General features: G+C 38.7%; 1 protein-coding gene across 1 annotated transcript in view; it reads left to right on the top strand.

Moving 5' to 3' along the window:
* FMN2 (formin 2) overlaps positions 1-23,359 on the top strand; it is a 402,560-nt gene extending 379,201 nt beyond the window's left edge. Inside the window, exons 17-18 of the mRNA XM_049867986.1 lie at positions 20,122-20,203; positions 21,797-23,359. Of these exons, the coding sequence (XP_049723943.1) occupies positions 20,122-20,203; positions 21,797-21,823 (109 nt within the window). The 3' untranslated portion in view covers positions 21,824-23,359. The remainder of the gene's footprint in view (positions 1-20,121; positions 20,204-21,796) is intronic.
* The last annotated feature ends 2,259 nt before the right edge of the window (positions 23,360-25,618 follow it).

Genomic DNA, 25,618 nt, shown 5'->3' with positions numbered 1-25,618 from the left:
TTAATTTACCTTTCTGAGCCTCAGTTTCCCCATCTGTGAAATGAAGGTACTAATAGTGCCCACTCTCTGGAATGAATTAAGTGACAACATGTGTAAAGCACTTAGCACAGTCTCTCACATATAGAAACTGCTCAGTTAACATTAGCAGCTATCATTGTTATTTATATATTAATGTAGTTCTGAAAGTAATAAACCCCAGTATTAGATTTAACACTAAATAGATTCAGAGAAGCAAAACCCCACACAACTGTGTTCCATCAGCTTCCCTTCCTTAAATTTTTATCCCAAATCATTAATTGAGGTGTTACCATTTATAAAGTCATTGACCTTGGACAAGGTATTTAATCTTACTGAACTCCAGTTTTCTAATTTGTATAATTGAGATTAAAAAAAAAAACAAACAAACCCACTGCCATTGAGTCGATTCTGACTCATAGCGTCCCCTATAGGACAGAGTAGAGCTGCCCCATAGAGTTCCCAAGGAGCGCCTGGTGGATTTGAACAGCCGACCTTTTGGTTAGCAGCCGTAGCACTTAACCACTGCACCACCAGAGTTTCCATAATTGAGATAACAATCTCTAAATTATATGGTATTGAAGCTATTAGTGAAGTGATCTAACCTGAAACCCTATTTTTCTCCAGTGTGAACCTATTATAATCATGTAGTTTCTTCTTTTTCTTCACCAAATCAGCTAAACCTTGCTGATCTTCATTGTTCATTAAGATACAGATTATAATCTGTTAGAGTATATACTTTCTAGTCACATACATCTACACAAAATTGTATTGTGGTCAATTAAAGGAGTTGCATTGTGGTCATTCATTGTGTCCTTTTAAAGGACAATGTGCTTCTTTGGCTCTCTTTGTAAATCTTGACCTCAGTTGAGTGTTAAACACAGCTGTCAACAAACCTTGGAAATGCACAAGAGGGTTGGGATTGAGAAGAAGCTGGAACTATTTAAAATAGGAAGTCATTCAGACATAAGTAAAAGAACTAGAGCACAGAGGACTCAAGCATGAACTAAAGGCTAGATAGTATTGATGGCAAATTAGAGATACAGGTGGAAAACCAATTGCTTTTTGGTATCATGGACCAACCAAGACTTAATTGGACGGACGGACGGACGGACGCTGAAAATCGTTCAAGAAGGAATACAGATCCAAGCCAGTGAAAATGATGTTATTATGAGGAAAGCTTAAATTGCTCCTATTTTTAAATCTCTTTACTTAATCTGTTATTAATAAAGGAAAAAATTACTTACGACACAATTTATCATCGATTATTATATACTAGTGTGTCCCAACTATTCAGATGAGAACCCGTGACCACTTACAACCTCTTAGAAAGGCAAGAACATGACCATCAGGAAACTGGTGGAATATAATGAAAAGGGAAACAAATGTTGATTTCCGTAAAAAAGTATATTTTACCGTCATGAAGTTGCATGATGATACTGATCTTAGAAAATTTAAGAATGAAGTGTTCACATTCAAATAATTATTGGTGGCCATTTTCCATTTTCTATCTGATGGTGTAGCAAATGCCGTAAGAGGAGTAAAAAGTTAACAAACTTTGAAGACAGTTTTTACAGTAGATATGATTTTGTCCATAGTTTCATTATCCAGAGCCATAATCCTTAATCTACAATTTGGAGATCCAAAAACCTCTGAAACCAAAGGATTTTCATTAAATTTGTGGCAACTTATTTCCTAGCAAAACTCAACTGATTCTCTTTACTCTTCCCACTTAATGTGAGTATTCATATAGTTACTACAAAAATATTAATGAGTTTGATTACTCCACACTGGGTCAGACTTTTTTGAAAGTGTTATGTACCATATTCCACTGTAGCATACAGCTCTAATGTCCAGGAAGTGCCTCCTTACAATGAACTGAGACCTGGCAGACTGAACCATGTACTCATGTACTCACTGGCCATCATTCTACCCTTAAAAAAAAAATTGCTGTTGAATTGATTCAGACTCACGGCAACTCCATGTGTGTCAGTCAGTAGAACTACACTCACTCCATAGAGTTTTCAGTGGCTGATTTTTCAGAAGTAGATTACCAGGCCTTTCTATCAGGTGCCTCTACATGAATTTGAACTGTCAACCTTTACATTAGTTGCCAAGCTCTTAACTTCTGTGCCACCCAGGGACTCTTTTTTTCTCTCTAGGGCTACACAAATAAATCCAATACCTTGTCCATGTAATGGGCCTTTAAATATTGAAATTACCTATGAAGATGATTCCAGGTTTTCTCTTGCTCTGCATGATGTACCCAGTTCTTTCAAATGTACTGCAGTTTAATTGTTCTGTTTCTAACTTTTCTGATCTCATTTGGCTTCCCACTCAACCCATCAACTGTTATTTTAGCTGTGCCCTGACATGGGATGTGATTTACACAACAGATTATACTTCTCAACTTCTCACCACTTCACAGTCCTGGGTGTCCCTACCTTGTGCCTTCGTTCTTCTTGCTTTGGGAGAAAATCTCCAAGCTTAAAAATCAGTGTTCTCAACACATACTTTTGTGGTTACGAGGGGGAGAGGGAGGGAGGGTGGGGGAGGGTTGTTTACTGATTAGTTAGTAGATAAGAACTGCTTTAGGTGAAGGGGAGGACAATACTCAATACATGGAAGGTCAGCTCAACTGGACTGGACCAAAAGCAAAGAAGCTTCCGGGATAAACTGAATGCTTCAGAGGTCAGCGGAGCAAGGGCGGGGGTTTGGGGGCCATGGTTTAAGGGGACTTCTAAGTCAATTGGCAAAATAATTCTATTATGAAAACATTCTGCATCCCACTTTGAAATGTGGCATCTGGGGTCTTAAATCCTATTAAGCGGCCATCTAAGATGCATCAGTTGGTCTCAACCCACCTGGATCAAAGGAGAATGAAGAACACCAAGGTCACACGATAACTAGGAGCCCAAGAGACAGAAAGGGCCACATGAACCAGAGACCTACATCATCCTGAGACCGGAAGAACTAGTTGGTGCCCGCCACAACCGATGACTGCCCTGACAGGGAGCACACCGGAGAACCCCTGAGGGAGCAGGAGATCAGTGGGATGCAGACCCCAAATTCTCACAAAATGACCATACTTAATGGTCTGACTGAGACTAGAGGAATCCCGGCGGTCATGGTCCCCAAACCTTCTGTTGGCCCAGGACAGGAACCATTCCCGAAGACAACTCATCAGACATGGAAGGGACTGGACAGTGGGTAGGAAAGAGATGCTGATGAAGAGTGAGCTATTTGTATCAGGTGGACACTTGAGACTGTGTTGGCATCTCCTGTCTGGAGGGGGGATGGGAGGATAGAGAGAGTTGGAAGCTGGCAAAATTGTCACGAAAGGAAAGACTGAAAGGGCTGACTCATTAGGGGGAGAGCAAGTGGGAGTACCGAGTAAGGTGTGTATAAATTTATATGTGACGGTTTGACTTGATTTGTAAACGTTCACTTGAAGCTCAATAAAAGTTAATATTAAAAAAAAAAAAAATCAATGTTCTCCAACCGCAGGTAGATTTTCTGAGAAATCCCAAGACAAATCTTGGGAAACAAGTTAGGAAGGGAGAGGGAAATTAGGAATATTTTTATCCAATTGTTAATTTTCCTTTATAATCACCCTCCTCCCCCTACAGTGCCCTCTTTCACTCACCTTCAGCCTTGAACCCCAGCTCTGCACACTTCACTCTGAACTATGACTGGGCCACATAATTTACGGAGATCATTCAGTAGATACTTATTAAGAGTCTTTTTTTTTTTTTTTTATGTGCCAGGCCCTGGAGTTATGAACAGAGCAAAATCCCTGCCCTCAGGGAGCTTTCTAGAAGGGGGGCATAGGTTATCAATAAGTATACTGGGTGCTAATAAGGGATCTGATGAAAAAGCAGGGCAAAGGAAAGGGAGTAATACTGGTGTTATTTTATATATGATAACCAGGAAAATAGCAGTTGAGCAGGGACTTGAAGGGAGTGAGGGAATAAACAAGTGGGTATCTGGAGAAAGAACATTCCAGACAGAGGGGGCAGCAAGGGCAAAGCCCAAGGAAGGAACATGGAGGAGTAAGGAGGCCAAAGTGCCTGGAACAGAATGAGCAAAGGGGGCGAGGTAGAAGATGAGTTCTGAGAGGGAGCAGCAGGGCCAGACTGAGTAGCCTTGTAGACCAAGTGAAGAAAGTGCTTCAAAAAGGAGGCATAACGAACCAAGTGAAATGCTGCTTCCCATGTGTGAAATGTTGTTTCTAGTGTGAGGAAGATAAGGACTGAGAATTGGCCTTCAAATTTGGGATCTTGGAGGAAATGGTGATAACCAGTGATTAGGCACAAAAGCCTGATTAAATGGCAGAAAACAGTAACTATCAGCAACTCTTTCAAAAAGTTTATATGTTGCTGTTATGTGCCATTGAGTCGATTCCAACTCACAGCGACCCTATATGACAGAGTAGAACTGCCCCATAGGGTTTCCTAGGCTGTAATCTTCATGGGAGGGAGATCTGGTGGCGGTGGCACAGTAGTTAAGTGCTCAGCTGCTAACTGAAAGGTCGGTGATTCAAACCCACCAGCTGCTCTGTGGGAGAAAAGACCAGACAATCTATTCCCATAAAGATTACAGCCTAGAAAACCCTATGGCACAGTTCTGCTCTGTCACATAGGATCGCCATGAACTGGAAATGACTCCAGCGGCACACAACAACAACAACAATCTTTACGGGAGCAGATCGCTGGATCTTTTCTCCTGAGGAGCCATTGGTAAGTTTGAACTGCTGATCTTTCGGTTATCAGCTGAGCACTTAATCCTTGGGCCACCAGGGCTCTTTGTATGGGTAGAGAGAAAGCACGGGAGATCACACTAGGTGTAGGGGAATGTGGACTAAGGACTTTTTTTTCTTTGATAGTGGGACAAATAGCATGTAGCCCGGTAGGAATAACCCAGTAGAGAGGAAAAATTGTGACCTTTGTCCCCCTCAGTATATGTTTCCTTGATCTCATTCCTTCCTTATATCTCCCAAAAAAAAAAAAATATATGTATCTCCCACATCTTATTAATTAAGCTACTCTTCCTCTTGCATAATTGTAAACCACTATATAATAGTTTTGTTGCACTATTTTATGAGTTTTACAGGGAGGAGATTTGATAAACTCTCTGTAAAGAATTCCTACGCCTAATAGCTCTTGAATCTCCCCCAGCCCCCCAAAATAGTCTTTCTAAAAGAGTAAGACACAAGCTAATACTAGAGAAGTATTAAAACAAAAACCACAGTGTAAATGCCAGCCAAGCTTAACTTTATATTTCACTAGCTATGTGAGTTTTGAGTGAGCTATAATCAAAAACTATTCTGAACTTTATGCCAAAAAAGAAAAACTCACTGAGATTAAGAAAAGGTCTTAACACAGGTGGAAATAGTAAAATTATGTTTGCATGAAAAATGTCAAATATAGTAAACAAAACTATTCTCCTATAATGAAAGATGAACTTTGCTGTCAAATATGATTTAATAATAGTTTTGACCAAGATGTAATGCAGAAATTTGTTTTATTTACTATTGTAAGTTTGTGGGACCTGGGACTGTCATTTTACCATTTTATTTAGAAAATCTATAGCATCCTCAGTGTGTATAGAAAGAAGACGGTCATTCTTTTCAGACTTAGATAAAGAGTCACCAACTTTGAGCTACTGTTGTAAATTCCATCTAAATCCAAGTCTAATATGGAATTAAAAAGTCTACAAGAGCCATAAGAAAAACAATCCTCCCTTTTTCCCAAACCAGATATTTAAACATATGAATGATGAAAAATATGTGATCAGAAGCTTAAAAATTCTAATATGTATATGAACACAAATATTCTGATTTTCAGTGACTGTTAAGCTTATCCTCTGAGAATTGAAAAGAAGGTCTAAATAATATCTCTTATATTCCTGAGTGTTTTCCAGTCCTTATTGAATTCTTTGTGGAGAACAGGAAAGAAGGATACTCTCGATCTGAAAGAATATAATACAGGCTCTTTATTTACGAAATAGAATGTGAGCCCTGCTGTAGACTCACCGGGTCCCTGAAGTATGTGTATTTTCCTTCATCAGTAACACAGAATATTGACATTTCAAGCATTTGCCTGGGATTCCTGCTACCCACTGACTGCTCTTCAGTTGAAACCATCGCTATTTGAGATTACCAGGGATATCATCCTTTCTTCGAAAATTTTCAAAATTTTAATCCTGTATCAGATTAAAGAGACGTACCTGAAGCGTGTGTTAGCTTACCTCTCCTCAGAAATGTCTCCAATGAGGTAAAGTTTATTCTCAGTTTATACTGAGAATTGTAAAAACAAGAGCCATTGAAAAAATAATTTGTATTTTCTGCATTTTTAGATTTGTATTGGCTCTAATTCATGTCCCTTATAGAGAGAACATGGCCTAGATTCCTCCTAGAAATTAGATTCATGAAAATGTAGTGATAGTTTTATTTTTTCCAGGTGATCACTACATGCTGTCATTTATCAAGGATGAGCACAATTACTACTTTTGTGTGAATGGAGTTAAAAATCTGTCCATTACACCATGAGTTGGAATCAACTTGATGGCAACTAACAACATAGAACAGATGCACCATTTTTCTCAATAGGTTCTCTTTTTTTTTTTTTTATAATGTCATATTTTATATGTTCAGAGTTGTAAGAGATTAAAACTCTTTTAGGATCAGGTAGGGTATAAATAAATAGAGGAAAATATTAATGGTTGCATATTCATTAAGTGGAGCCCTGGTGTCGCAGTGGTTAAGAGCTCGGCTGTTAACCAAAAGGATGGCAGTTCGAATCCACCAGCCAATCCTTGGAAATCCTATGGGGAAGTTCTACTCTGTCCTATAGGTCGATGTGAGTTGGAATCAACTCAACTCAACTGCAATGGGTTTTTTGGTATTATTAAACAATGTATGCAGCTTTGTTTTGTTTTCATTGTCTTAGTTATCTAGTGCTGCTGTAACAGAAATACTACAAGTGGATGGCTTTAACAAAGAGAAGTTTATTTTCTCACAGTAAAGTAGGCTAAAAGTCCAAATTCAGACTGTCAGCTCCAGGGGAAGGTTTTCTCTCTCTGTTGGCCTTCTCATCAGTCCTACCCCAGACCAGGAGATTCTCTGCATGGAGACCCTGGGTCCAAAGGATGAGCCTTGCTCCCAGCACTGCTTTCTTGGTGGTATGAGGTCCACCTGTCTCTTTGCTCGCATCTCTCTTTTATGTCTCAAGAGATTGCCTCAAGACACAATCCAATCTTGTAGATTGAGTCCTGCCTCACTAACACAACTGCTGCCCACCCTCCCTTATTAACATCATAAAGGCAGGGTTTACAACATATAGAAAAATTACACAATACCAGGAATCATGGCCCAGCCAAATTGATAAACACATTTTGGCGGGGGGACATAATTCAATCCATGACATTATTTTCCTAGATAGCATGCTGTAGTTTTGGACAATGGTTCTCAAAATATAGTCCCTGGACCAGCAACATCAGCATTACGTGGGAACTTAGTAGTAGTACAAATTGGAGTCCCTGGAGTCCCTGGGCGGCTCAGATGATTAAGTGCTTGTCTACTAACCAAAAGATTGGCAGTTTGAATCCACTCAGAGGTACCTCAGAAGAAAAGCCTCGCAATTTACTTCCAAATAGTCACAGTCATTGAAAACGCTATGGAAGCACAGTTCTACCCTGACACACATGGCGTCGCCATGAGTCAGAATTGACCTAATGGCAACTGGTTTAGTTGTTGTTTTTTCACCCTGGACCTATTCTATCATCGGTGTAGGAACCAGCAATCTGTGTTTAACAAGCCCTTCACGTGATTCCTATGCACTCTTTTAAGAATCAATGCTTTAGATCTAGGATGATGAAAAATAAATGTAGCATAAAATGCAAGCTATATTTTTACCCGCATTCCTGTCTTCAGGTCTTGGTACTTTCCTTTCTGCATCTGTTTATTCTAGAAAGAGAGGCTTGGTGATCTACTTCCAAAAAATCGTCCATTGAAAATCCTGTGGAATATAGTTCTACTCTAACACACATGGAATGCCTGTGTGTCAGAACTGACTCATTAGCAGCCGGTTTAAGTGTTAACTGCCATTTTGATGAGCCAGGCACTGTGCTGGGAATGGGATACAGAGAGGAAAGACATGCTCTGCTTTCAGGGAGCTTGCGTTCTGGTGTCTTTCAAGATGTTCATTCTGTGAAAGCTCTCTAAAGACGAAGGGATACTGAACTTGGGAAGAGTTCTGAGATAATCTCTTCCAATCTACTTTCCATTACAGGAATATAACATTTTTATAGGACTTAATAGCTAGACATTAAGCCCATGGTTTTGTACCCTTTTTAATGGTGGTGATATGGAAAGAGCTCAGATTCTGCAGTCAACTAGATCTGGATTCTCTTCTTCCTCTATTGGGTGACCTCAAGAGCCTTTCTGAGCCCCAGGTGCCTCATCTCTAAAATCTGATAATGGCGTCTCTCATGCTCAGTTGCCATGATGGTTCAATGAGATGGTGTGCATGAAGTGCCCAGCATGTCTGGCACACAGTTGGCTCTCTGAAAAGGTTAACCCACCCAGTGCCGTCGAGTTGTCTTCAAATGCAAAGTAACCCAGTCCTTTTTTTGTATATCTGTGATTGCTAGGAAAGTTTTCTCTGTTCTCAGATTAAAACAATCTCTACATAAACTTTACCAGTCGATTATGCTTTGGCCCTCTTTAACATGACACTTCGAAACAGGAACATAACTATACGTAAAGTCATCCTGTTATCTTCTTTGAGCATATTTGTTCGTCATCAGCTCATCTACGAATACTATCATCTAGCCATTGCTTTTTTGTCTTGTCTACAAACATCCCATTAGAGATTCTTTAAATGCTTTGTTGAAATGAAGATATATTACGTCTCTGTCATTTATCTTTTCCATTAGCCTATGAGCTAAAAAGAGTAAGACTAGTTTAACACAATTTCATGTTAAATCCTTACAGGCTCCTAATGATCATATATTGTACACAAAACTAGTTCCTCTATGAGGTAAAAGAAAGTGAACATGATACTCTAAACTATTTCATAACTTCAAATTTTATTTACCCTCATTGTTATTTATGGATAGAATCATAACAGTAAATCAGTGAACCCAAAGGTCAAGTCAAATAAAATCCTTGGTAGTTTATGCAAAATGTGAATTAGACACCCAGATGTATTGCTGAAGAGTTCACTGGGAAAAGGAGGCAAACACAAGAGATTTAGAACCAAGTCCTAGTTATTTGCCAAAATGTATCCCTATGGGATTGTTTTAGCTTAATCATAATTTCCTTATATATCGTCATTCATTCATTGAGACAGTTGTTTTTCAAACATCTAGTGAAAGTTAATAGTTATGTGCCTGGGATACAAAGATAAGTATACATGATCCCTAAGCTCAAGGAACGTAGTATTCAGCAAAGTAAAGAGACAGATATATAAATAGTCGTAATTCTTCCATTAAAAAAATCTGAACAGAATTATATGAAAGGGTTAGAAGATTGGATAAGTAAGCCTACCTGGAGGTCAGATACATATATCCTATAGGAAGCTAACTGAGTTTAACCTGAAGTACCAAAGAGAGAGCGCAAGAAGAGAAAGGGAGAATGGGCAGCTCCAGAGGAACAGAATCAGCAAAGACCTCCCTTAGGGCCAAGGGGTAGTTCTATATTTTGAAGCCAGGGGACATTGTGGAGATAAGGGGAGATCAGGTTAGTAGGTGAGGGGCATTGGTAGTTCGGTGGTAGGATTCTCACCTTCTATGCAGGAGACCCAGGTTTGGTTCCTGGCCAGTGTGTCTCATGTACAGCCACCACATCTGCCTATCAGTAGAGGTTTGTGTGTTGCTGTGATGCTGAACAGGTTTTAGCAGAACTTCCAGGCTAAGACAGACTAAGAAGAAAGGCCTGGCAATCTACTTCCAAAACAAAACCTCTATGGATCACAAAGGTCCAATCTGCAACCAATCAAGGAGATGGCACGTGACGGACAGCATTTTGTTCCATTGTGCATGAGGTCACCGTGAGTCAGGGGCTGACCTCATGGTAGCTAACAACAAACAACAACAGGTTAGCAGGAGCCAGAGTGGAAATGCTTTGAATACCTGTCTAAATAACTTAAATAATTCCCTCTTAGCAAATGGATTGCCACTGAAATTTGGTGACTGACTGGACTAGATGATTCCCACATTTAGGACGTTTTCACCGGCAAAAAGTAGAGGATGGGCTAAATGGGCCTGGAGGTATGGCAATGATCCTAGAGAAAGAAGAAGGAGACTTCTGGGGAAAAAAAGTCAGGGGCAATGAAATTAGAAGAGGGTGGAATAGATTTTAAAGTCATTACTGAGGAATAAATAATAGCAACTTGTTACCATTTGCATGTGCAGAGAGGGTGTGCCTAGAGGGGAGAAGGATTTAGAGAAGGTTTATTGGGGATCTGAATGAATGGTTATGCTTTTAACTGAGTCCCAGGTAGGTGAGAGAGGGAAGAATGTCTGCTGGGATCTGGAGCTGCGGGGAAGGGGTAAAGCAAGAGATTTAGATTTAAAAGTCTGCAGCCTAGAAATGATAGCTGGAATTATAAAGTGGAGATTTCTTAGGGACACCTTAGGGTCAAGATGAGAGTCCTGGGGAGAAAAGAACATTCTAGGGGAAGTTTAATAAATACGCAGCAGCAAAAGAGGTTAAGGAAGACTGTCCAAAATATAGTTGAAAATTTCAGAAGCAAGGTCTGTGTGGCCCAAGGGATAAGAGATGTGAAGAATTAGGGACAAGTTAACCATTTCAGAGTTGTTAGGCTGGTGGAGGATAGTAAGTTCTGAAAAAGAGGCTAATAGGTTTGCCATTTAGGAAATTGTTGATCACCTTTTTCAGAGTGGTTGAATGTAAAAGTGGTTAGAAAAGTGAATGGAAAGTGAGGAGGTGGAAGCAGCAAGTGTTGACTAAGCTTAACAAGAGGAAGATTTGAATGATGATTTTTGTGTGTGATTATTTTGCTTTGAAATGAGACAGCAGTGTTTATCTGCACCTGTCTTTATCGTCTATAGCCATTCCAAAACTGTAGGGAAAAGATCACCATTTCTGAATTATAACGTTCTACATCTTAAAGAAACTTAGTCATCAAAGAGATTTACACTTTAGGGAATTGATTTGATTGGTTGAATGTGTTTTTACTTTTATAAATAAGTGATTTTGTCACCTTTTTTTTTTACCCACATGCCGGTTGCCGTCAAGTTGGTTCTGACTCATGGTGATCCCATGTGTGTCAAGTAGAACTGTGCTTCATAGGGTTTTCAATGGCTGATTTTTTGAAAGTGCATTTCCAGGCCTTTCTTCTGTGTCTCGAACCTCCAACTTCCTGGTTAGCCTCCAGGCATGTAACCATTTGTGCCATACTAGGGACTCCTTCACCCACATATACCTCAAAAATTGTTTCCAGAAACAAATAATTTCTGTTCTTTGGCTTTATGTTCATGGGAGGAATATATGTATAGGTTTTAGAATATAAGCATACCCACTACCACCACCCACTGCCATACAGTCTATATATTTGATAGCTTTGGAATCCTAGATTGTGGACTATGAAAATTCTTCAAGATCCAGCTCACATTGCTGGTAGAAGTGACAGGCTTCTGTTGTGACGTGAGTAGAGTACAGTGTTTGTGTGACTGTGCAGGCCCACAGAGCCCCAGCAGATGGATGCCAGGCCTCTGGATGGCACAAGGTTACATACTTCTTCCTGACGCAGTGGCCATCACTGCACGACATCTGTGTCACTGCTTCAGAGCTGATGCCTGAATAGAACAACTGGAAGGTTTCCTAAAGCTTTTCTCTGGGATAGGAGTTACTTTATGCTAACTCTTAATTTCTAGCAGTAATTATTTGAGGTGAAAATGTAATTTTCTCCCTGAAAACCTCAGAGATTCTTGGTAATGAAATTCAGAAATTCAGCGTGAACTCATAATTATTTTCCTGAGGAAATCCCAAATTTTCTTTGTTTGAGGTAATGATAAATGACATTTTGGTTGATTTTTGTCTCCATGACATTTCAGTGGTTTTGTGGTTTTATGTGTGTATGTTTTAAATCGTTGAGGTTATAAAGGAGACAGAGCCTGGATTAACCCTTTCCTGACTCGTGAAACATACAGTACCTCACCCACTTTTTATGCCTCTGGAGTTCTTTGGGCGTATGCTTTTCCCACTGAAAGTATTTATGTCCTTCCAGTGGGGACTTGTGTAACAGTGAAAGGCAGAAGAAACTTTGGCTAAAGCAAAATAGCTGGAGTATTAGGCAAAACCAGAGGTGCCCCAGGTGCCCAAAGGGAAGGTGCCCCACAATGAAGTCTGCTACCCAAGACCAGTGGGCCAGACAGGCTCCCACAAATCGTGTATTTTCATGTACTTTTACATAATTTTCAAAATCTGTATTACAAAAATTTAAACACACTCAATGACTCAGCATGCATTCCACTGTTGAAAACACATGAAATCAATGAAAAATTCAAAGCAGAAAATAATTGGGTCTTAAAAGGGCTAAACGTCCCAAAATCACTTTTAATTCCACAAAACACCTAATACCCACTTCTCTCATTACCTGAGAAAAACTCAAAACTCTAAAGCTAGTACTCCTAACTAGTCTTTGACTCGAGTCTCCCTCCCTTCCTTGCCCTGTGTATGTGTGTGTTTTTTCCCCTCTTTCTCTTTTGAGGTAAAGATTTTTAAATTTGTAGGCAGACAAGATGGTGTGGTGTTTCAGTGAAGTACATTCTGAACTGGTAGTAATGATAATTATGTCCACTCTTCACTCTCTGTTAGAATATCCATCTCCACCGTATCAGGTCCTCAGACGTGACATTCTAGCACTGCCCTGCCTTTAAATCTCTCAGAGGCCAGTAGACTCCAGTGACAACTCAGGCTATCCCCAGCAAGCCAAGTTGGAGCCAGCAGGAAATGAATCTGTCTGCCACAGATACTTATTTAGACCAAATTATTAATGTTTAGTGGCAGAAAAGTGGCTCCCTTTCTCATTCGATTGAATGATGAGAGCGTATCTGTTTTCTTGATAAGATTGTGGCCAGCCTGACTTTTGGTCTAAAAAAAGCCTGGGAGGTAGATAAAAATTATTTTGCCTGCAGGCTACAGGGATGTCTGGTTTCTTTTCTCTGTATCTGTGCCAAAGTGTATCTCCCTTATTCATCTTACAAACTGTCTTTAAACTTAATCACTCTGAACTTTTTGTATATGTTTGCTTGACAATAAATGGGTCTGGGGCTAGGGAGGGAAAGTGCAGAGAAGAATACATCTTTATTAGGAGAGAAACGAGAAACCACTCTCTTTGTTTGGAAAAACTCATGGTGTAAATGAACCACTTATACTAAGAGAGAAATTTGAGGTACTTTCATTGGTTATGAAAAATACCAAAATAAAAATAACAATTGAAATTGAAACTAGTTCTAAAAATTCTATGATAAAAAGTGTTTTTCAGTCTACACCTACATTGTCTTCTCTTATATTGCAAAACTTTAAACTATTCTGATTCTCCTGGACTCAAATTGCTTGTGCTTAAAAACTTACTTCTAAGCTTGCTATTTTAAAGCCAATTGAAGCTGTTGCAGCTTAAGATAGCCACATGTAAGAAAAAAAAAAAAAAAAGAAGTCCACATAGATATATTGAAATTTGTTTAGCTTCTCTTTAAATTACATCCGTAACTATTTTTTTAGAAGATGCATTTAGCATAAGGGTTTTTTTAAAAAAATAAATGGAAACATAAGCTTTGATCCTTAAAGCTGTTTTGTTTTCCTCTGATCATTTTTTGCCCAGAACTTAGGAAATAATTTCAGGGTGGTGATCTCAGAGCCCTATTCCTCACATAGTACTTCACGTTCCAACCTATAGGCGGTTCTGTGTAGCATCACAGAATCTGCGATGGCCAATTCATGGTGTCACACTTGTTCACCTTGATCAGCTGGAATTTCAGGTTTACATTCATTCTAGCACCACTTTCTGTCTTTACGGACAACCTGCTGAGTTAAGTGAGTTGGGTAGTGCACTATGACTAGGTATGTACTGAAATTTAGAGCTGTAATGCCCTGCCTATCTTAAGTCAGATCTGGCCTCCCTAACCTTTCAGACACAGCTGTGAACTCTGAAGTATTAGCGGTGTAGGGGACTGTGGCAGCTAAAATTACTGCCTCCAAGCCTAGGAACTCAATTCATTTGGCTGGAACTCAACTCAGAGTGTTATTGCTCTAGTTAGAGGCACTATTTAAATTTGCTTTGTCTTCTGGTTTCCCTTGTAGAGTAGATAGGAATTATTAAATGGAAGTAGAGGCTTTGCTTAAGACAGGTGTGCTAGCACTAGCAAGAAGTGGTAACAACCTGCCATCCTAGGAAGAAACAGGAAATGTAAAAGGTAGACACAAAGCCAGCAAAGTACAATATTGGGTCAATATATGGACAAACTGCCATATATATCCAGGGGAGCCCTGTATCATAGCACATTATGTGTACAATGAGGAGCATCGGCCCTCAAGTAAAAATTAAGCTGTTCCATGTATTTAAGAAAGAGAAAAATGTAATGTGTTCCAAAAGATTTAAATCAGAATTGGTTCTTCATAGATTGGCCCTTAAAGGGGGCAAGCTTCCATTATCTGGGACTCTCACATTCATGGAATTCTGATCACATTTTGACCATGCCAGAGTGAAACTTTGCATTTAGACAAGAAATGTTTGCCCACATTAGTCTCTTACTTTATTTTCCAAGCCTAAGTCCATATATCTTTTGATTATTATCCATAATTAAATTCTCTATTAAAGATAAAGAAAGCCTCATGTTCTTGCATTACTCTTAGTCCTCTGTGAAAGGAATTAATACATACCACTGATATTTTATCAGCGGTTTCCTTTGTTTCTGAAGTTTCATGGACAGTAAAAGCTATTATAGCAAAATATTAGCATAAACATCAAAGTTCATAGGCATTGTATGGTATTCCTTACCTCCATCTAAAAGATAATGCTACATTTCCTGTTTTCTAGACTCTGAATTCTGTTTTTGTTTTTTTCCATAATCACTAAAAAATGAGTGAAGAGTTTCTTTTCTTTATCACATGATTTGTTTCTGTTCCTATTTTCCTTCTGTTATCTAGGTTGCCGATTGGAAGTTATTCAACTCTTAAAATGAGCCTGTCAAAGGTGTCATAGTAAAATGTTTCCCTCTTCAGCCCTCCAGTAAGATGAAACCTTGATTAACAAATGTCCTGCCCGTTGTGTGAATTCAAGCACATTAAAAGAATGTATCTTTATGACTCATGCAGGAGAGCTATGTCTTTGTACACCATCCATATATTCCACCCAAATTAGTGTTTAAACCCAAGGGAAGAGAAAATTTGGAAGCCCGTGGACTCTTCTTCAGCCCAGCCAGGGTTTCGTCTGTCAGTATACCTTCCTGTCTTCGTGATGAGTGCTTCCTCTCCCTACAAATGACCCGTTTTCTCTCCTTTTATGTCCCTTTGTCCTTCCCAAAAAGAACCCTATTGGCTGTTTTTATTTATTGTTTGAAATGTTACCTCCACCATGCCTTTTTATTTAAAATCGTTGATGTCTAGTGGTGAAAAGAACATCTTTTTCCTACTTAGTTTATGAAATTTTGGGCATCACAGATAAAGGGTGAGACATGAGGGAAAGAGGATGGAAACTGTACAAGTAGTTACTCAATATGCCTGAAATTATAGCCGACGAAATCTGCCACAATAGCCCAAAGGGACAGCCCGGGACGGAAGATGCTAATATGGACAGCTGGCTCAGTCCCCCTCCATCCCAACTTCTCCCTCATTATTTTTCTTATTTCTGCCAACTCTGGCAGCATATCTGACTTCCAGGGACACATTCTTTTTCCTGCCTTAAGTGTGGAAAAATTTTCTTGTTGTCAGAGGTTTGTTGAAATAGAATTGGCATTTTAAAGGAGCGACATTTGCTGGGGACCTGAGGCAGGGTGGGACTCACAACATACTAAAGCGAGTGAGTCTGCAGGGTTTGAGTTTGTGATCCCAGTGTTTACAAAGTAGACAGGGAAGAGGGACCATTGTTGCCTAGGGGTCAGTCTGGCTGCCTGGTCAAGACTGCAGCAGCTGTTGATGCCTTGAGGGGATCTGTGGCTTCTAGGACACTGGATGCTGCTTATGAGTGCCTCCCAGAGAGACTAAGTCCCACATCTAAGAGTGAGGCCTGGAAAGCTGCATTTTAACCATTTCTCCAGGATATTATGCTCTTAAATTTGAAAAGGAACTTTTAACTGGTTTGTTGCTCAGTTTTGCGGCTTCCCAGGTTATTTGTTTATGCGTTTCCAGAGGGGTTTAGGATTAGGTGACTGACTCGCCCTAATCATACACGTAAGAAACTGAAGCATAAACCAGAATGCCAGTGTGGACTTTGGCCTCTAGCAGTGTGCTCGTCTAAGCACACTAGGGAATCCCTGGCTGGTGCAGATAGTTAAGCACTTGGCTACTAACTGAAAGGTTGTCGGTTCACACCCACCCAGAGACTGTTGGAAATAAGGCCTGGTGATCTGCTTCGGAAAAGTCACAGCCCTGAAAACCCTATGAAGCACAGTTCTACTCGGCTTGAATGGAGTTGCCGTGAGTCAGAATGGACTTGATGGCAATCATTTTGGGTTTTTTTTTAAAACATACTGTGGTGTTCCTTGACTCTTGCTCGGCCTTTGCATATGTTATTCTGTGTATAGTACTCTTCTTTCATCCTCAATCCCGTTTCCCCTCCCCGCAAAAGTATGAAAAATTTTGTGAGTGGCTATCTAAGATACTCTACTGGTCCTGCCCCATCTGGAGAAGGGAGAATGAAGAAAATCAAAGACACAAGGGAAAGATTAGTCCAAAGGACTAATGGACCACAAATACCACAGCCTCCACCAGACTGAGTCCAGCACAACTATATGGTGCCCAGCTACCACTACCAACTGCTCTGACAGGGATCACAATAGAGGGTCCAGGACAGAGCTGGAGAAAAATATGCAACAAAATTCTACCTCACGAGAAAAGACCAGACTTACTGGTCCGACAGAGACTAGAGAAACCCTGAGATTTTGGCCCCTAGACACTGTTTTAACTCAGTACTGAAGTCACCCCTGAGGTTCACCCGTCAGCCAAAGATTAGACAGGCCCATAAAACAAAACAAGACTAGATGGACACATCAGCCCAGGGACAAGGATGAGAAGGCAGGAAGGGAATGGAAAGCTGGTAATGGGGAGCCCAAGGTCGAGAAGGGGAGAGTGTTGACATGTCGTGGGGTTGGCAACCAATGTCATGAAACAATATGTGTATTAATTGTTTAATGAGAAACTAGTTTGCTGTGTAGACTTTCATCTAAAATACAATTTTTAAAAAAATAGGACAAACTCGTATTTCTCTTTTAAACAAGAACCAGCTTGTCAAGCTGCTCCAGAAAGTTTTCTATAGCTTCAGCCCCCCCCCCCCAACTCAACCCCAGGAACCTCCTCTGGGCCATAGCTGTGCCTTGTACAAACCTAGGTTATTGCCCTTAATGTACCTTTGTAATTTACTTGCTTGTGCTTGTATCTCTCCTATTAGGCACTGAATTTAATTGTCCTTATAAAATCAAGCCCAGTGGAGTGCCTGACCTGGAGTTATTGCTGCATAAATGATTGTCAAATAAATAGATGAGCTAAAAGACCTCTTAAGACCTGCTTGACGCACATTCACCTCAGTTTTCATCATATCTGCCCCAAGGAATGGCTGGACTTGTATTTGTGTAAAATTAAATATGTTTGCATTAGGCCCAGCTTCCTGTGATCCTTACAAAAATGTGTTCTGAGAACAAAATAAATAGGATAGTGAGAAAATTAAGATGCTTTGGTGATCTAAATACTTGTGAAGTACATTTTTTAAATGCCATAAAATGCTTTAAAGAGCTCAGAGAAAATTTAAGAGGGGATCTACTGGATTTTAGCTAAGTGCTTAAAAAAAGTTTCCTTAATTCCCTGTCCAAATACTTCAACTTAAATTTACTAGTAGCTATTTCAGAGGAAAATGTGAACTCTGCAATCATTAGTTTGTTATAAAGAAAATGTTTTCGTCTCCAAATGTTTAGAGGAAGGATTAAAGGCAATTTATGGTTTGGGTAGAGTATAACAAAAGTAGTAACAATGGAAACCAAACCAAGCCTGTTGCCGTCAAGCCGATTCCGACTCATAACAACCCCAAAGGACAAAGTAGAACTACCTCTTAGAGTTTCCAAGGCTGTAATCTTTACAGCCAACTGCCACATCTTTCTCCCGTGGAGTGGTTGGTAGATTCAAACTGCTGATCTTTTGGTTAGCAGCTGATGCTTAACCACTGCACCACCAGGGCCCGTTAGTAACAATGGAGTGTCTTCTAAATTGTCATCAATTTCTATAATTAATAACAGTATCAACTCCAGTGGGTATTTTATGTCCAAACAGAATTACTTTCACTTGTCATGTTTTAATGTAAACTATATCATCAGTCTTGTAGCTGCTATACAGGACTGTTTATTCATTCATTTGTTCATTTGGTTGTATGTGAAATGAATTCTACCATTAGATCTTTTGCCACAGGGTCAAAGAAGTATATTTACATTAATTTCTTTCAGGAAATTAGGCTTCAAGATTACATAAAAGGTCTTTTATTAATATTAAGTCATGGCTTTTTTGTTTCCCCAGAAATAATTTTATTTTTAATTCCCAAGGAAAACCACAATAATAAAAAATAAATCAACCTGATAGGTTATTTTCCTTCTTGTAACATCCCTTTTATTAATGGAATCCCAGTTTACAGATTTCTTTACTATTTGTTTAATTAAAACAATCATAACTTTTTTATAGTATTTTATAATTTATGAAGAACTTTTAAAATAAATCATTACTTGATCTTTGCAACAACTCTGTAATAATAAAAGTAATACATCTATTTATCATCGAGCCCTTTTGTGTTCAGGGGAATACTGAGCTGCAATTGATGTTAGGACTTTAAATCATAAAAGCCAAACCTATTGCCATCAAGTCATATACTACTCATAGGAAACTATAGGATAGAGTAGAACTGCCCCATAGAGTTTCCAAGGAGTAGCTGGTAGCTGGAGGACTCCAGCTGCCAACCTTTTAGTTAGCAGCCAAGCTCTTAACCACTGCGCCACCAGGGCTCCTGTTAGGACGTTACCCAGTATCAAAGAGCAGAGCCAGAACTCAATGCAGGACTTATCTCCAAAGAGCATTTTCTTTTCACTGTACCTCTGGTAAATTCAGTATGATTTCCCCCGGAGTATGTGTTCAAAAAGCAATCCTAAAAGTTTTTAACTGTTGTTATTATTAATTCAATCTTTATTTTCTGTTATGAAGTAAGTAATAATTCATTGCTATGCTTCATGAGAAAACCCTGGTGGTATAGTGGTTAAGAGCTACAGCTGCTAACCAAAAGGTCGGCAGTTGGAATCCACCAGGTGCTCCTTGGAAACCGTATGGGGCAGTTCTACCCTGTCCTGTAGGGTGGCTGTGAGTCAGAATCGACTTGACGGCAACGGGCACACGTATGATTGATGAAGTTCAATTTTTTTAAAAATTGCCTATGTATTATTGTAACTGACTTTCATGTGTAAGTATAGTATATAAAGTAAATCTGAAATAATTTTAAATAAACATGAATTTTTATATAATACTGCTTAATTATTTTAATTCTTCTGATTTATGTAATAGTACCCTCACCTGAAAATGTGGTATATTTCTTTACTTATACATAAGACTCCTGAAGAATAGGGTGACAGGTATGTTCCTTCTGCACAACAATATCCGTGTTTGTGTACTATTCCATTTGATCACCCTGTCATTCCAGATTAAGAGCCCCAGGATGAAATAACCTTCAGCTCTAACTTTCTGTGGTTTTAAAGCGATTGTCAGATAACTTTCCTGTGTATTTAGCATTATTTTCTCCAATAATCCATTAAGTCGAGGCCTGCTTACCTGCCATGGGGCAGGTTGCAGTGATCTGAGTTTTTGTGTTTAAATCCTCGTATTTTCTCCTCCTTCAGAGTAAAAGAAGCTGAAGAAGTGTGTAGGCAGAAAAAGGGAAAATCGCTTTATAAAATAAAGCCAAGACATGACTCTGGAATTGTAAGTATTTAATTTTTCTTTTTCTTAATGTATGTTTTTTTTTTTTTTTTTGCTTTTAAATACTATTTTCAGATCATATACAAACTCCAGAACATAGCATTTTAATTCCTCGCCTGTTATGTCTGAATGGATAATGAGCTTCTGATGTCAAAGCCTCCTTCTCCTTATACTTTAAATCAGGCCTAGAAGGCTAAGGGAATCTCAGTATTCAGTATTCAGCTCCACTGGGATCTAAAACTTGATGGAAAATGCCAAGTCTGGTATTGTCTGGGTTTGCCCAGGGTGCTCAGAGCAGGTTTATAGCCATAAATGGCTCTACAAGTTGCCTGCTTAATAGCTGTCAGCCTGAGTTTAACAGCCTAACCTAAGTTTCCTCCTTGCCCACTTCCTCCTTTAAAACGAAGAGCCAAGTTGTGCGCTCTGAGAGGGAAGGGTTTGGCTGAAATGACTACTTTCTTTTCGCCTGTAATACTGTAGATATTTTGCTTAACATTTTGCATGGATGATCACTTGGTGCCACAGTGTAAGCAAATGGTGCTGTTTTAAATGAAAAGCTAGGTTAGGCCTTCAAAGGGAAGTGTTTTAAACTTGAATAGTCTAAATGGAAAAGATACTAAGGTACCCCAAATTGGGATATGATTTAAATAGCCATATTTGGAGCCTTTGTGGCGCAGTGGTTAAGAGCTCAGTCTGCTAACCAAAAAGTCAGCAGTTTGACTGCACCAGCCACTCCTTGGAAACACTATGGGGCAGTTCTACTCAGTCTTACAGGGTCACTATAAGTCAAAATTGACTCAACAGTAGCAGGTTTGGTTAGTTTTATTTAGAAAAGTTAAGAATTACATCTTCATTTAAAAGCTGCATTCCCTTCAGTTTCTCTGTATCAAAATAAATTTTATTTAATGGCAAATATTTACACCGTGGTTTATTTTCTACTCTTTTTTGATTAAAGTATAATTCTAAAAGTATATTGACTGAGGAGAAATAATTACTAGTCTCAATCATGCTGTTATAAGACTAGGAGAGAATTAGGGCGCATTCACCATGAAGCAAAGCAACCAACTTAATTTTTATGTTTATATATATGGAGCTCTGGTGGCACAATGGTTAAGCACTTGACTGCTAACCGAGAGGTCGGTAGTTCGAACCCACCAGCAACTCCACGAGAGAAAAGACCTAGGCCTGGCGATCTGCTTCCATAAAGATTGCAGCCTAGGAAACCCTCTGGGGCAGTTCTACTCTCTCCTATAAGGATGCTGAGTTGGAATTGACTCAACAGCACCTAACAAGAACATGTGCTTAGGGCTGAGAATAAGGAGTTGGCACTCTTTTACTCGGACTAAAAGTTATACCTTAAAAACTTTCTTTTTCCCCCCTCAAAATGTTGGTGGGTCATCTTGGTGAAAATTCTGAAAGATAAAATGGATTCTACGTATATTTTTGTTTTCCATTGTATGCTGTTGGATCTGTAGAACTTACTCCCAGAGAATTTGATCCAAATGAGAAGGACTTGTGTAGGCTACACAAAACTCCATACATTTTTTAAAGTTCCTCTTTCTAACTATAACTCTTATCTGGTGTGTTTATTTTCAGAAAGCAAAGATAAGCATGAAAACCTGAGCAATGAAAACCAGTCATTTAACCACTTCCACAAAATTCAGCTGACCTGAGGGCGGAAAGGAAATGACATCGTTCAATTCATTCTTCTTCTTGACCTCTTGCATAATCTTTGCGTTTTCTAGACAGTTCACTGATTGTTGAATTTTACTGTACATTCATGTAAAATGCAAAAGCAGTAGACCAGTGGAGAGTTTTGACATTTTTTCTTTTTGTAAAAGTTTATGGCATTACACCGATAGACCAAAACAGCAAGTGTAAGAGGCAGTATCTGCATTAATTCTGAACATGCTACACAGTAAACTAAAATATACTTCGGTGAGAATATTCCTTGTCACAGCAAAACACTTTCCTTTCTACTGACAACCAGTACTCCACATCACTGCATTTAGACTTAGGAGTAAAATGCTCTTTCTGGTGGATTGTTTGTATCGGTTTCATGTCTACATGTAAGTTTTCTATTTTAAAATTTAAGTACCATTTCTATAACATAATCAACACTTTCCCAACTCTTTGGTTGTTCCCCATAACTAAATATTTTTGAAATAAGATTATCATAGTTTCTTTTACTCGAGTCTGATAATTAATAGAAAAAAAGCATAGCAGAAGGAAAACCCCTTTCTAGTAAATTATTTAATACAGACAAGAATCAGAGTTTCAAGTTTAATGAGGTTGCTTATCAGAATATGCCCCTTTCGACCCTATAAAGAGCTGATCTGCAGCAGAAGTAAATTACAGGTGTGCCTTTCTGTAACTTTTACCATTACCCTTCACAAAGAAAATGTGTCCCAATATTTTGAAGGAATTTAAATAAATTTAGGCTCATAAAATTTACAAACATCACTTGTTGGCAAAAAAAAATTATAATAATAATAAAGTTTTTTGATGAATGGACATATATATAGAATGTGTTAATTAAATATAGCTGCCTGAGTATTTTGAAGTGGTTGGGGTTGGACAGAGGGAGAACAGGAAATGCCCTGGCTCTTTATGTGTTATGGCAGGTGACTAAAGCTGTGAAATGAAGATGTAATGACTTACTATCTGAAAGAACCTAGGAAAGGATTTTATTTTGTTTTACTTTAAACAAGAAAAAAAAAAAAAACTCCCACTCTTTCTGAGAGTACTTTGACGCATTGTGGTGGTTTTGTCACTCATTAATAGATTTTTTTAAATTCCTTTTAATGATATTTGTTGGGAGTTATGGTTGTGGATAAAGGGAGAAATTATGGCTTTTGTGAACCAACTTTGGAAAGCAGCTTAAAAAGAAAAACAATGTTCTGAGTCATAACCATGTTTATATTTATGTAAAGTATGGTTGCCTACATTTTAGTTTGTTGTTTAAGTGCAAAGAAACAGTAGTGGGTTCTTTAGTTGTTTTGTAGTCTTCCTGTCCCCTTCAGTCCCTCCACTGTGTACATTACCATTCTTTGATGAAATAATAGAGCATTTAACAAAGATCGCTATGTGCAATACTGTATTTAGTGTTTCTATTTCAATTTTTCTAGAATGTTAATTTATATGAAAATAAAATAAATAATAAAAATATTTGTATGACTGCTATGTGCATATTGTCTAAGGATACTTGCAAAATCCAGCCATCATATTTAACATTGGAGAAAAGTAAGTTAGAGTGTCTGCACTTAAATTTTTTTTAAGTTCTTATTTCAGGCTTAACAGTTATTCAAAAAAGACCCATTGCCGTCAAGTAGATTCCAACTCATATCAACCCTATAGGATAGAGTAGGACTGCCCCTTATGGTTTCCAAGGAGTGCCTGGTAGATTTGAACTGCCGACCTTTTGGTTAGCAGCTATAGCTCTTAACCACTATGCTACCAGGGTTTCCTAACAGTTGTTAGTAGTTAGATATTTAATAAATGCTTGTTTTCAGAGATAAAATAATCATTCTGCTACCTCCAAATGCAGTTTTAGAAAAAGTTGAAATTCTCCATATGCAATTTTAAGAAATAAGTCTTATCCATTTTATACATTGTTAATGTAAGAGAAATTCAGAAATTAAATGTAAAATTTCATTGGATACAGATTAAGTAGTCAAGGCCTGTAAGAAGATGATGAGGGAAAGGAAAGTAATATGTTGCTGAAGAAATGGATAGAGGAAAGGAAATGTAAGAAGTGAAAACTAAGCATAATGCTAATGGAAAAGTATGAAAAGATTATTTCTTTGTTTTCATAAATTAGCTTTGCATTTGTGTCTTTTTACATTTTTGCGGTATGAACTCCTTCATCACCATGCATTGCTTTAACATCTACTTTGTGTGAAGGCATGGAGCTGATAACTGCACATTCAAAAAGAAATCAGACTGAATCTTTTCAAGGAACTTAACAGCAAGTTGGGGAAACAGGAATGTAAGGCAATAATTACAACATTTTAATGTGCAACCCAGAAAGTACAAAAAGCCAAATCTAGAGGGATGAGTAGGAGTTAGGCAAGAGAAAGGGGAAAAGAGAAATCCTGATGGGAATACAGTGCACAAAGGCACATAGAGGGCATCGTGTCTTTAGGGAGCTGCAATTTAGTTCAGGCTAGATGGAAACACTAAGGAAAAGTGGAGAAAGATAGGGCTGGGGACTTAAGAAGGAATTTTGTGGTATGAAACTAATGTAAATCCCTTATACTCTTGGTTTAAAGGGCATCTTAGTGTTATCTATGCCCTTGCCACTCACAGTAACAGGCCAGCAGTATGAACATCACCTAGAAGTTTGTTCTAAATGCAAAATCCTAAAAGCTTTTCTAATGGTTGTTGGCAGGTAGATGATGAGGCATTTCCAAGAGAGGTGGCAACCTGAGGGGAAAAAGGATGGAAAACAGAAATGTGAAATAGCATAGCAGAAGAATTAGTTCTACATGGAGAATAGGATGTGGGGGAGATGGAAGAGTATGTGATAAGGACAAATGTAGAATTGGGCTAGATAACAAGAAACTTTATGCAGTAGATTATACCAAAAAAAAAAAAAAAAAAAAAAAAAACCCAGTGCTGTCGAGTAGATTCTGGCTCGTAGTGACCCTATAGGACAGAGTAGAACTGCCCCATAGAGTTTCTGAGGAGCACCTGGTGGATTCAAACTGCTGACCCTTTGGTTAGCAGCCGTAGCACTTAACCACTACACCACCAGGGTTTCCAGTAGATTATAGAGCCAGTGAATAGGCTTAAACTGGTAACATTACCTGTTTCTGGTTTAATGAAGGCTACTCTAGCACCAGAGTGGAGGATAGGGTAGAGGAGTATAAGCCTAGAAGCCAGGAGATCTTTAAAAAGACTATTGCAACCCAAGGAGGAAATAGGACTTAAGTAAGATATTAACCAGTAGAGATAGAAATTTGGAGCTGAATAAATGTTAAAGAGGTAAAATATATAAGAGGACTTCTTGGATCTTTATATGTGAAAAGTGAGAAAGCAGATAGAATTTAAGAGGACTGTATGAATTTAAGATGACAGTCTGGCTTCTTGACTAGATACCTTGGCAAACAGTGGCTCCATTCACCAAAAAAAATGAGTAAAGGGAAATTCTTCCATCAGGTTTCTTCTTAGTTTCAGCACCTCAGAGAAACTTCTCTGAAAAGCCTATCAAGAATAGTAACCCCCAAGTTTTTATTCCCTTACTCTGCTTTTCTTCATAGCACTTGTCCCTACCTCATATAGTTATGTATTTACTAGTGTATTGTCTGTCTCACTAAAATGTCAGTCCATAAAGGAAGAGACTTTTCTTTTCCCCCCTGGTACTAATTCTGTAGATTGAAAGCAGTAGCTGGAATGTATTTGGCATTCAATAAATAT

The sequence above is a fragment of the Elephas maximus genome, chromosome 24 (genome assembly GCF_024166365.1).
Source record: "Elephas maximus indicus isolate mEleMax1 chromosome 24, mEleMax1 primary haplotype, whole genome shotgun sequence".
Classification (NCBI taxonomy): domain Eukaryota; kingdom Metazoa; phylum Chordata; class Mammalia; order Proboscidea; family Elephantidae; genus Elephas; species Elephas maximus.
The sequence above is the reverse complement of the archived record's forward strand: the minus strand, read 5'-3'. Positions and strand labels throughout refer to the sequence as shown.